General features: G+C 28.8%; 1 protein-coding gene across 2 annotated transcripts; it reads right to left on the reverse strand.

Annotated features, from left to right (window-relative positions):
- Positions 1–1,355: 1,355 nt before the first annotated feature.
- Positions 1,356–12,308, reverse strand: LOC109788341 (putative amino acid permease 7). Of its 2 annotated transcripts, none has more exons than XM_020347040.3 (7): positions 11,997–12,308; positions 10,840–11,076; positions 10,635–10,728; positions 3,012–3,226; positions 2,781–2,914; positions 2,275–2,499; positions 1,356–1,848 (listed from the first exon to the last, which is right to left on the reverse strand). In XM_020347040.3, exons 1-7 carry the CDS (start codon positions 12,073–12,075, stop codon positions 1,447–1,449), a joined length of 1,386 nt encoding a protein of 461 aa, XP_020202629.1. In that variant the 5' UTR covers positions 12,076–12,308; the 3' UTR covers positions 1,356–1,446. The 2 variants fall into 2 exon arrangements, with proteins under 2 accessions (XP_020202629.1, XP_020202636.1); XM_020347047.3 differs by lacking the exons at positions 10,635–10,728; positions 10,840–11,076; positions 11,997–12,308 and adding exons at positions 3,387–3,480; positions 3,588–3,818; positions 3,911–6,050.
- Between the last annotated feature and the right edge of the window lie 348 nt (positions 12,309–12,656).

Raw genomic sequence — 12,656 nt, forward strand, 5'->3', positions numbered from 1 at the left:
ATACTCAAGTTGGTTCTAGACAATAAGAAACAGTAATATACTTTATGTATCTTAGGATTACAAGTTGTCTGAGATAACCCTTTGTCGGAAGGAGTATTCATAGGACAGAGGCAGAGGAAAGTCACTAGAACTTAAAATCACCAAAATGTTGTAAATTTAGTCTATACAGACTCTAATTTTTTCAACCCTAAATCCATATTTTAAGTGTATTTTTTTATCCTTCCGTGGGACCAAATTGTTCCTCTAGTGGAGTTGGGAGCTTTCACTGAGATGGTCCTTATATCACTAATTATGGATGGTCCATTATAAATATTGGGTTTGGGTACAGTGGGAATAAAGGTTCCAAGCCACTCCTTTGCTTCACTTCTGTTCCTTGATTAATATAAGAAAATATTATTTAAAACATGTGGCCTCTCAGTTCTACTTGGTTTAACTTTTGACTTTCAAAATGTGGTGGGTTTGGATATTCAAAAGTTGCTTCAAAATTGTCATAACTTATTTCACCAAATTAGACCTATAGCATCATAATTTTATAATGATTTGTATTATTTTTATACCATATTTCTACAATATTATCTATCAACTCAATATTTCTGGGATAAATCAATTTTTACCACGGTATCAATGATGGCACCACATGTACTCTTATGTGATCTAACCCCATTATTTAATATATTTAATTTTTGTTTATTTTAACATAAAGCACTAAAAGGATGTGTTAGACTAAATACTCATTTAAAATGGTACATAAAACTGATATTTTGTTCATAATCCTTGACAACTTGATGTTTGTGCAGAAATTATCGGCTAAATTCTTGCAGTCGAAGAACAATGAATCTATAAATAATATATAAAGAACATCTTTCCTCGAGAATTTCTTTTCAATAATTTTCTCTTAAATATTTCTTCTCTCTAATAATTCTCTTCTCAATATTTTTTTTAATATAAATATTATTATATAATAAACTGTAATTGAAAATAATTAAAAACAAATAAATGTATAAATATTATTATAAAATAAAATCTAATTAACAGTTTTAATATAATTACTAATAATTACAAATAATGAATTTCACGTAATTGAGGAGAGTTAAGGAGATATATTAATCTTAAGAACAATGTCCTAGGCTTCTATCCTGCAAGACTGCATTATTTCAACTTAAAACAAAGTTTAATGTTTTTTATACTGGAAAAACATATTAATTTGACCATGCACAATTTTGGAGTTGAATCAAATAATTCATAATCAATAGAACTATACAAGTTTTGTATGTACATGAACAAGTTTATGTAGCTTTGCACTTTATTTAAAGGGTGTTCTTCGGCAAATAGTACTATTCCATGTCCAACACCACTTTCACTTTGATATGTCCTTTATTAACTCAGTAGTAATAAAATTGGCCTGAAACTGAAATACATGAAAGATAAGAAATGAAGCAGCCTTCATTAACTTAGTTTCTGGCTTATGATTCCTTCAAGTGATGCAATGAGACCAAACAATGACACAAGAAAACAAATAAAGCTGAAGGTCCTAAAGACAATCCATTTTCTAGACCAAGGTTCAATATTCCTCTGCACAAAGTGCATCTCTACAGGGAAATATATGGCCAATGGCCAAAAGGTAATGGCTCCTAACACCCCTAGAATTTGATTGAAGTATGGAAACAGGAGCGCAAGTCCAGTCGTGGAAACCACATAGGCTGTTCGAAAACATAACCTGAACACGTTCAGCTGAAAAGTTGGCAACCGAGGCAGTTTCATTTGGTAGAAATTATTCACAAAGCCACTATTGGGGTACTTTTTTGAACACCATCTCTCGAAAGCACCATATATCGGTTGGCTGAAAATCTGATGAAAAGATCATATAGAAGAATCACAACTATCATTTGCCTGGTAACATGAAATGAAAGTGAAAGAATAGAGTCACAAGTAACTTGAGCATATAGTTATAATAACAATATCCCTAAGTTCTACAGGTTTAATTTATTTTATGTTTCTAAGAAAGATTGTTGGAATAATTGGAGGTGAAAAAATTCAATTGGTAATTCATAAGGAATAGAAAATCATTAAGGAATTCGTAGGAAAGATACATTATAAAATTTTGAAGTCAATCTTGTTTAATACTCTCTTGAAAATAAGTATATTATATATGTGTCATGAAAGGGCGGGGGGGGGGTCACTAAAGAATCAAGAGTTTTTGCGAGGAAAATTAATCATAAGGACTAGTTATGGTCTTATGAATAAAATGAGAATTTTGATTAGTGACCCTAGTACCTGATATCCTCCTATCAAATGAACAATAATGCAAGCATTAGCAAAGTCAATGAGCCAATAAGGCTCGTAAAAGCCAAATCCTGTCAAGAGGTTTCCTGGTGTTTGATTTCCAAAAGCTGCATATCCAAAGCATCCACAGCAGAGGTAGAAGAATGTTGTAATGAGGATAGAAATAGTGGAGGCCTTTTTCATGGTCTTGTTTTCTGATGGAGACTCAAGAGTGTCCTTCAGTCGAAAGAAAGAAATAAATTCATTACTTTAATAGTAAATTGTGTCTTGCTTGAGTTCAATTGCTATGCACTATCAATACTAAAAAAAGTATTTACATCATCAACCAATAAAAAATTATGTTAAATATGACATTGAGTAATAATTATAAACATCAATAAACTTTTTATACATAACAGTCCTTGATTGAATAACTAATTGTTTTCCATTGTGAGTGCGTTTAAATTAAATTATCCTTTACAAGTTCCTCTCCCACCCAATTAATTATAGAAGGGTACCTGTATCTCAAGGAGGACGACTGTATATGGATAGGCAAAGGCAATATCACCAATTGCTTGGAAGACTAACCATAACTTGTCAACAATATTTGAAGCCGGTACTCCTGTCAAACTCCCCATAATTCTTCCATTTTCTGCAAATGCAACCATTGTTTATTGGTTTAATGATTAGAAGGTTTGAATAGAAAAGTAAACAGAACCTGAAATTCTGACTATGAAAATGAACATTACCTAATACTGTTTTGATGCCAAGTCCAAGTCCAATAGATGAGTATGTAAAGGACATTATGGCCGCAACAACTGAAAGCCATGCCATGTTGTGGAGATCTGGTATGAATGACATTATGATCTGAACTAGTCCAAACAGAATCATATACATTGTATCCCCATAATTACAAGGAGCCTGATGCCCTTCCTTGTGATAACAATTTGATTTCAAAATGGCTCTGTATATTTAGAAACACAAAGCATCGTTAGAACATGAACAAAATTGTCATGAGATACACCAGTGTCTCTAATATTACATGAAATAATAATAAAAAAAACATATGATATGATCCTAGCATATAAATAATGGTTTTACGTAGGATTTAACTGGATAAGTACCTCAAACAGGTTGCTGTGGTAATTACATAAGCAATACAAATCCCATACAAGCTCAAATATTGAAGGAAACCAGCCAACACTGTTCTTTTATAGCCTAAACTGACAATAACAATAATTAGCTGGCTTAAATAGAAGTTCACGGGAACCATATCCTGAATTTGAGGATAGAATGATTGTATAACAACAATAACAAGGAACTACCAAGATAGTTTCTAACGGCGTCCATGTAATTGTAGTTTCTATTCCCAGTTAGATCTAGAGTTCTGTAACAATCGGAAAGGAGGAATGAAGTAATGCATGTTACAATTGCACAAAAAAACAAGAAAGTTGGTCCTGCAATATATCCCAGTTGTGAAGTACTCCATGCTAGAGAAAGAACACCAGCACCAATAACTGCTGTAATGATATGAGACACAGCACTCCATACAGTTCCTGGTAGAATTGTTGGAAGGACTAAAATTCAGGACTACAATTCAAGTATATGAATATGGAATGGTTTTGGTATGGTCCTAGAGATTTTTTACCAGTTCTCTTGGCACGCCCATCATCATCATAATAGCCATTACCACTTCTAGCTATTTCGAGAGAGTTTTGAATAGCCATTTTTATCCAATCATCCAACTCAATTTAATTGTATTTCATGGAGTTCACTGTAATTGAACTTTCTATTTTGTTAGGCTAATATCTTGACCTTATTATCATACAGATACAGTGAAATCTTGCCAGTAATATCTAACTGATATTGTAATATCCGCATATCATGGAGCAAGTTATATATTTTCTGCATTTATGGATACATATGTCGGGAATATGCATGAAAATAAATTAGTTTTGATAATCTGTTATTTTTGTTTCAAATATTTAAATTTAATTTGCTTTTATTATTTTAGGATTTATTTCCTTATTTATTTTGATATGAATCTTTTATTTATGTTTCATATATTTAAATTTAATTTGTTTTGATTATTTTAAGATTTCTTTCCCTATTTTTACAATATCATAATATCAATATTTGATTCTTGTACCACAAATTTTCTATGCATATAAAGATCTTATGAATAAAATATGATAATATCAATATTTGTATCTTCATGTTCATGTTATTATATGTACAAGAGCCAATCCAAAGTTACAAACTTATCAATAGTATTCTTAAATCTTTTGTGAGCATGTTCTTGATAACTAAGGTTTGTAAAACAGACAAAATTACCAGCTACTTCTCACAACATAAGATCAGGAAAACTTCATTGTACTATTTTAATATTAAAAAAAAAAAATACTGGCCAGAACAGGTTGTGAAGATGACAGAGATTCTTTAAAGCTGTATGGTGTATGAGTATGATTATAAGTTATGAGGTAGCTGTCGTGTTCTGATAGAGTATATTCTCTCTATGCTCAAATAATTTAGAAAACTTGCATATTACGATTAAAATCGTGTACAATGTATTGCTCACCTCAGCCAACTAACATCATATCTTTTTCTTAGTTTTTTAGTGCTATGCCTTTCCCGTAAGAAAAGGACTCTAATATTTGACATAAGTACATAATTATTTTCAAATGGTAACAAACCAAGTTAATGAATATTTAAAATTAGAGCTCTGAACTTTTTTGCACCTATTTTCAATCCTTCCTTATCATACCTAAGCCGTGTAGAAAATGTAGGATTTCATTGAATATGTAGAATCTGTGATGTCAAATTAACGTAATGGCAATATGGTTCAACCTTCCTTGTCATACCTAAGGCCCACTATGTTTAGCTTCTTTCACTTCAAGCTTAAGGAACTTACAGAAAATTTTGGATTCAATTGAAAAAAAATGTAGAATCATTGGCGTACAAGCACCATATTTATGCAGTTGAGTAATGTCTTTTGCTACTTTAACCTCTGATTGATTGGAATATCATTTCCTAAATTGTTTCTAGACTAGAGAATAGACAATAATAAGAAACAGTAGCATAACTCTATAACTTAGGATTCCAATGAATTGATAATCAAAGTTGACAGGGATAACCCTTTAGTAACACAAACTAAAATCTAGTGCAAGTAGACTTGCGAGAAGTTTTGATATGGAAATGACATTGCAAAGATAAAAAGATAAATGTAACGGTGGAAGAAATGGTGAGATTTTGTAAGTTTAAAATGCTGTCAAGATAACATTACCCTTGATTTTAATCATACAGAAGATTGTAGTAGCTAACTACTATACAGTCAAAAGTTAGTATGAATTCCTGTTAAAATAACGGGTTAAATGCTTGGAAATCTCTATGAAAACTGTCACAGGGAAGATATTTTAAGGTTGTCTCAGACGGACCACCCTAGTAATCATCGAGTGAAGGAAAGTATAGTATTTTATGCCAGAATGTCTATGCAACAGAATTGTGGCCTTATGTAGCAGGTTGGTCCGTACACATGGACTGTCTTGTAACTCAATAAGAATAAAGTCTTCTCAGGACTATAATTTCAAAAGTTGCAATTTGCTTCAAACAATTTGTTGATTTAGTAGTGGAATTGAAGGTGCCCATAACCCACATTCCACAGATTATGCTCTAATATTAATTGTAGGTCTTAGTTTAAAGATAAAGAAAAGTAACAGAGCAAAGAAATAATATAACAACTTTGTTTTTTTTTAATGCAATAAGTATGTAATTTTATTGAATATGAGTTATACTTTAATATATTGGAATAATTAAATAAAAATCATACTCCATGATTTTAAGAGTTTTTACTGATAACTAGAAAATAAAATTATAAACTAATTGATCTATTAGCAACACAATAACATATTTTTATCAACTAAATTAACTTATTCAAATTAAAAATCAAAACTACTTCAATAGTTGATAAGTGTCCATTTTACTTAGAATGTTTGATTAATATGACACTTATTTAATTAGATTTAGAATAAACTTGTACTTTAACTCCAAAAATATTAGAAAAATTAAAAGGATGTGTAACTAAATAGGTTGTAAAGAGTTGATGAAAATTTTACTTAAAAAGCTTGTTTTATGTCTTACAAGATTTAATGAAAATTTAAAGTCTCAAAATACTCAAATTTGTTCAACCATTTTAAAAGGGTTGAGCATATCAGAGGCACATAACAAGATTTTGAGTAGAACCAAATCTTCTCAACTGTTTGGAATGGATTGAGCAGATTAGGTCCAAAAAGGGGTAGAAAATTGGATTCTTAGGGGCTCGACAAATTTGTAAGGGCTTAGCTGATGAAAATTCTTTCACCTTGAAGAATTTTCCAATCCATTTAGTCGTTTGGAAAGAGTTGAGCAAATTACGCTCTCTCTTGTCTACTTTGTTTTATTTGCGAATCATATTTAAGGAAAGGAGAAAGAAAACAAAACAACACAACATGAAGAATAAAGGAAAAGGAAGAACTCCAAGGATCTTCTGGGAATAGGGATTTTGGATTTAATTTCACCTTCTTCTACATTTTCTCTATGTATTTGAAGATGACTCTCATTATTATGAGTAGCTGATCCTTCTTTTTGTTGGGGTTGAATGTAATTCATTAAACTATTATGTATTTATTTTGATTTATATATATGATATACGATATTCTATTATTTAATGTTCGTAATTTAATTCTATTCTTAATGCTAAAGTGACTTGATGAATCATCTTTTGATCTTGGATTTGAATTTTGATTGGAAAATATTTTTTAAATCTATTTTGAATCAAATCACCTAATGACTCTAAAGGCTAGGAATAGATTTGGAGTTGTTAGGTGAACAAATTCTTAAACTTAATGTAAGGACTCTTGTTTGATCAATTGAGGAATCATTTATTAAACTGAAATCCTTAGAATTTCTAAATATAAGAAATTGATCTAGAATGAATTTAAAGAATTCAATAACATTAATTGATAAAAATCATATATAGAAAAACACAAAAATAAGATATGTGAAATTCAATTCCAACAACTTTCTATGCTATTATCTCTCAATACTATAATTGATTTTACTTGTTATTTCATTTACAAATTCAATATTGAAATGAACATGTTTAAATTCAGTGTAATTCTTTCTTTTTAAAGTTTTAATTAGCATAATAAAAATTACCAAATATTTACAAGTCCCTATATTATAGTATGTTTGGTGTACTTGTCATAAAATCTCAACAACAACTAAAGACACATCCCCAACATCAATGGTGAAGACTAAAATTTTTGGAGGGACCAAAATACTTAAGATTATAATGTTTAAATTAAATATAATTATTTTGATAAGATTTTTAATAAATATTTTAATAATTTAATTATACTATTTAAATATAATTAAAAAGACACATAAAAATTGAGTTTGGAATATGTAAAAAAAATATTTCAATTAAAATGTTATTTTATGTTTATTCAATAATAATAATAATAATAAATAAGGAATGAAAAAATTAAAAACATTATAATTTGTATTTACTGAAATTAACTAAAATTATATAATATATATTCATTTGGTCTGAGAGAAAAATTGGAAGATCTAGTGTAATCATACAATCATTTAAGACAAGAAGCATATATAAAAATAGACATTTATAGAATTTCATGCTTAAAATTAATAATTTAGAAGATTATTTAGAAGATGTTTCACGATTGAAATTTTGGGATCGATCAAAGTTAATTGTTTTCTTTCATCATGCTTACAACCCCTATATGTCCCACTACATGTTAAAGGTAATATCAATAAGCAATAGACAAAACTATTACATATTTATAACACTCATGTATGTGTATGACATTGCTATTTTCAAATAATAGACTACAATTATTCATTATGAATTACCTCCTTAAATTTTAGATAATCTTAACAAAGTTAATATATATTTCATGTATATATATGATAAAATTTTAGGTGAGCCATGACCTCCCTTGGTCTATAAGAAGATTCATCATTGTCTAATAGTGTCATCCTCATATAAATTCACCTTTCACCCCCTCACCCTCATAGTATTAAAAAGTCCCTATTTAGTGGCTAAAGTGATAACTACCTTAGTTTAAAATTCAAAAAACCATGTCACTAAAGTGATAAAATTAATATATTTAGATAGAAATTAGAATGAGAGTAAATAATTAAATTTAGAAATTTATTTAACATTTTAAAGATTTATTTGACATTTTTTTAATATTAGGAATTAATGCAATAACACTCATATCTTTATTGAATATGACTTATATTTAAATACATTAAAATAACTAAATAAAGATCATATTTCATGATTTTATGAGTTTTAACTAATAAATAAAAAATAAAATCTAAAACTAACTCATCAACTAACAACACAATAACATATTTTTATTAACTAACTAATTAACTTATTCAAACTAAAGATCAAAACTACTTTGATAGCATTTAAAGACACATTTTTAGCAGTCATATCAAATTAATCTTTCATCCCTCACCCTCAATGTATTAAAAAGTACACATTTAGTGACTAAAGTGATAATTACCTTAATTTAAAGTTTAAAAAATTATGTCACTAAAATGATATTAGAAATTAAAATGATAGTAAATAATTAGGTTTGGAAATTTATTTCACATTTTAGAGACTTATTTACCATTTTTTTATTAAAAATTAATGTAATAACACTTAACACTTTTTTTACTAAAAGAAAATAAATTAGAGAATAAACTAAATTTAATCTTTTTCCATTTTTTGTTTCTTTCGGTTTGTTTTTTGTTTTTTGGTAAATGAACAGGCTAAGAGCCCAAACTACATGTTTCGTTCGGTTTATATTTAGGCTAATGATATATATACCTCCTTTATTTTTTAAAAAAAATTCTAAAATATGTATAATTTTTTTATTTTTAAAATTTTTAATTTTACATCTCTAACTTTCAATTTACTATTTTTTCTTTTTCACACACCTCCTTCATTTTCATTTTTAGTTTTCACATACGCTATCTTGTCTTTCTCTAATTCATCACTTATTTTAGTAGATAGTTTTATTTCTCTCGATTTTTATATTATTATTCTCTTATTTTCTCACCTCTTTCACTTTTTCATATGCATCCAAATCATAAAACTGGCAGGCTACAACATTGTAGGTACGTGTAACTTTTTTGATAGTTTCTAACAAACTAGACACATTTTTTCTTCCAACACTTCCTTTCCTTTCACCTTTCCAAAAACCTTAACATTAAGTTTAATGTTATGATCACTATTCTAGAATATTATGCAGATAGTGAAATCAGTGAGAAAATTGAAAGAGGAAGGGAAAAAAAATGTAAAATTAAAAGAATTAAAATTATCTACCAAAATAGGGTGAAGAAAAATTAAGATTTATGTGAAAATAAGAGAAATAGGTATGTAAAAAGTATGTTAAATTAAATGTTAAGAGTGTAAAACTAAAAAATTAAAAATAATAAAAATTAAAGATATTTTAAGAATTTAATTTTTTTTTATTTAAAAAAGGGTGTACTTATAAAAAAAAAGGTGGTGTATATATAATGATCCTTATATTTACCTTATTATATTCACTAATGCCCAGTTTAGTTACAACATACAGCCTACAAGTAAACTTGCCAACTGGATTTCTTGGGCCAGGCCCAGCAACTAATGTAGTACCTCATGATAGCTAGCCCAGTACATCAAGTGTAGCTTAGCAAAAAACAAAAAACATCTTACATTCAGAGCCATGTTCGAAGATTTTCGACAAACAAGTAAAAAGCTTAGCCAACAAAATTGACAGGCAACTTTTTCTTTTAAAAAAATCAATGGCAAACTCAAATATTATTCTTACAAAACAAAAACAGCCCAAAATGACATTTTTTTTTCTTTTATACAATTTGTATTTTTCACTCAAGACAATTCTACCCAAACTGTATAATATTATTATCAGTAACAAATTATTCTTCTTTTGAGTAATTAATTGTATATGCATATTCAAAACTCGAATAAATTTTCCTGTCAAATATTTAAGATAACTACATATTTAAATTTGAGACTACTAACAACCATGTACACTTGTTGGTACATGAATGGTAAATTACTCCCTCTTAAAAATTTATTATGAATTGACAATAGTTATATTGGGAGTTTGGGACTAAATAATAGAAAATTCTTATTTGTTTATATACTTTTCCATGGGACTAAGTCTATATATTTATCCTGACTGTTATATACAAAATTGTGAAAGCAAAATTTGACATTTTCTTAACTATATTAAAACGGTCAACATGCATCTTAACTCACCATTAGATTTAGAACATAAAAATAAAGATACATAAAAATTAAAAAAAAATACCTGGCACTGGTAGCAGATGTAATGATATAGGCCACGGTGGTACCATATAAGCTGGCATGCACCAGCACTCCAGATACCTTTTCCCTGGTCTCTCCTAATTTATCATAATATTTTAAAAACATATTCGGGGTGTTATGTTAATAATATATTTGAAATAAATAATAGTTTATATATTATGAATGAATAAATAATATATTTGACTAACCTAGGTATAACTTGACTGCTTGTGTGTAGGAGGGGCACCTAATGTTGCCATGTTGAGGGTGAGGGAATATGTAGCAGTCACTCAGAAGGTACGATGAAAGAACAGTAATGCATGCAAAGATGATAATAATGAGAGGACCTGAAATCCACCCTAACTGTGCCACCGACCATGCTAGAGACAGTACCCCTGCCCCTATCACACCTGTTATTATATGTGCCACTGCCCTCTGCAGATTACCTTCACGCCACATTTATAATAATATATAGTTAGAACTTTGACTTTCATTTGAATAGTAATGAATGGAAAGTATGATAAACAGACAAAATTTATGTGAAAGGTCAGGTGGGATCATTATAGTTTGAATCATTGAATGGAAAGTATGAATACATTTGTAACTATTGACTTTTACAGTTTTTTCACTTGTTAATATATTAAATATTATGCATTCTTTTATTTAATATTTATTACTTAGATTTCTTAACTAAAGCTATAAACTCATAATTAGATTGTCCTTTGAAACGAAACAGACAGTGCAATGCAACTGCCATTCACACACCAATCAGTCCAACAAATATCTCTCTATCTAACCCAACCCAGCCACACTGCTATTCAAATTCAATGCTATATTGTGCATGCAAGTCAAACAAAAGTTCAGGAGGAAGATGAAAAGCGTTAGCTAGGTTTCCTTTCAATAAGTTTCTTCATAAATATTGATAAGAAGAAAAAATAAATTATAAATTAAAAGTAGTTTTTTTTGAAGAAGATATATTAACTTATTTATCAAAAAAATAAATTTTAACTCATACACAAGTTAATTTTAGTTTATAAAATTGATTTCATTTTTTCATTTCATTTTTTTTAGAAGCACTTTCGAAAAATTTTATCTAAACATAGACCTTGATTAATTTACATATATACGAAAGCCCTTGTTGGATGAAATGAAAGCTTGTATGTATTATAACTGATTGTGTAAGATTAAAGGAGTTGTGAACACAAAAATCAGACACAAAAAAGTTGCCCTCGTGTATATGTTTCAGATGAGCTTGTGCATTAATTAGAAAAAGATAAAAGAGTGGGAAATTTCAGAATATTTAAAAATAATGGAGCAACTAACTTGAAAGATAGAGAGTAATAGCAGCAGTTAAGTTAGCACTAACCAGTTCTTTTAAAAGACTCTTGTTGTAATAGGTTGCTGGAAGAAAAGGGTTGAATCAAGGGTATTGCTTCATCACCCATTTCTTAAATTCTTCTTGCTACCCTTCAAAGTTGATGATTTTGCTTCTCAACAATCAATAATAATAATAATAATGAAATATGAATGAACCAAGACTTGAATTGTTGATCTAGAATAGTGTTTGGGCATTTGAAAAGAATGAGATGCATTTATAGCAGGAGCGTTGGAAAATCATATATATCCAAGAGGCACCTAACCCACCCGTGTTTTTGTACTTCTCTTCCTTCTGGTCTTCGCCATCACAAGATACGGAATCGTCATTTTCATATACAACATTAATATGTAATTTTTATTTTTGTCTCCATAAATAATGTATATAAATTTAATGTTAGTCTATGATTCAAAAAATAATGTTGATTATCTGTTATGGAATGTGGAAACAGACTTTTCTAAGCCAAAAATCATAAGCCACCTATACCACGTCATACATAGCCCCTTTTATTCCACAACTAACTTAACACCCACGAAATAAAATATCAATTTTGTTCTAGATGAATACTAATACATGTTAAAATATATAATTGTGTACTTATATACATGTAAATACTTCAAATAATTTAAAATAACAAAGTATAACTTACAC

The sequence above is a fragment of the Cajanus cajan genome, chromosome 9, assembly GCF_000230855.2.
Source record: "Cajanus cajan strain Asha chromosome 9, NIPB_CcT2T_4, whole genome shotgun sequence".
NCBI classification, from domain to species: Eukaryota; Viridiplantae; Streptophyta; class Magnoliopsida; order Fabales; family Fabaceae; genus Cajanus; species Cajanus cajan.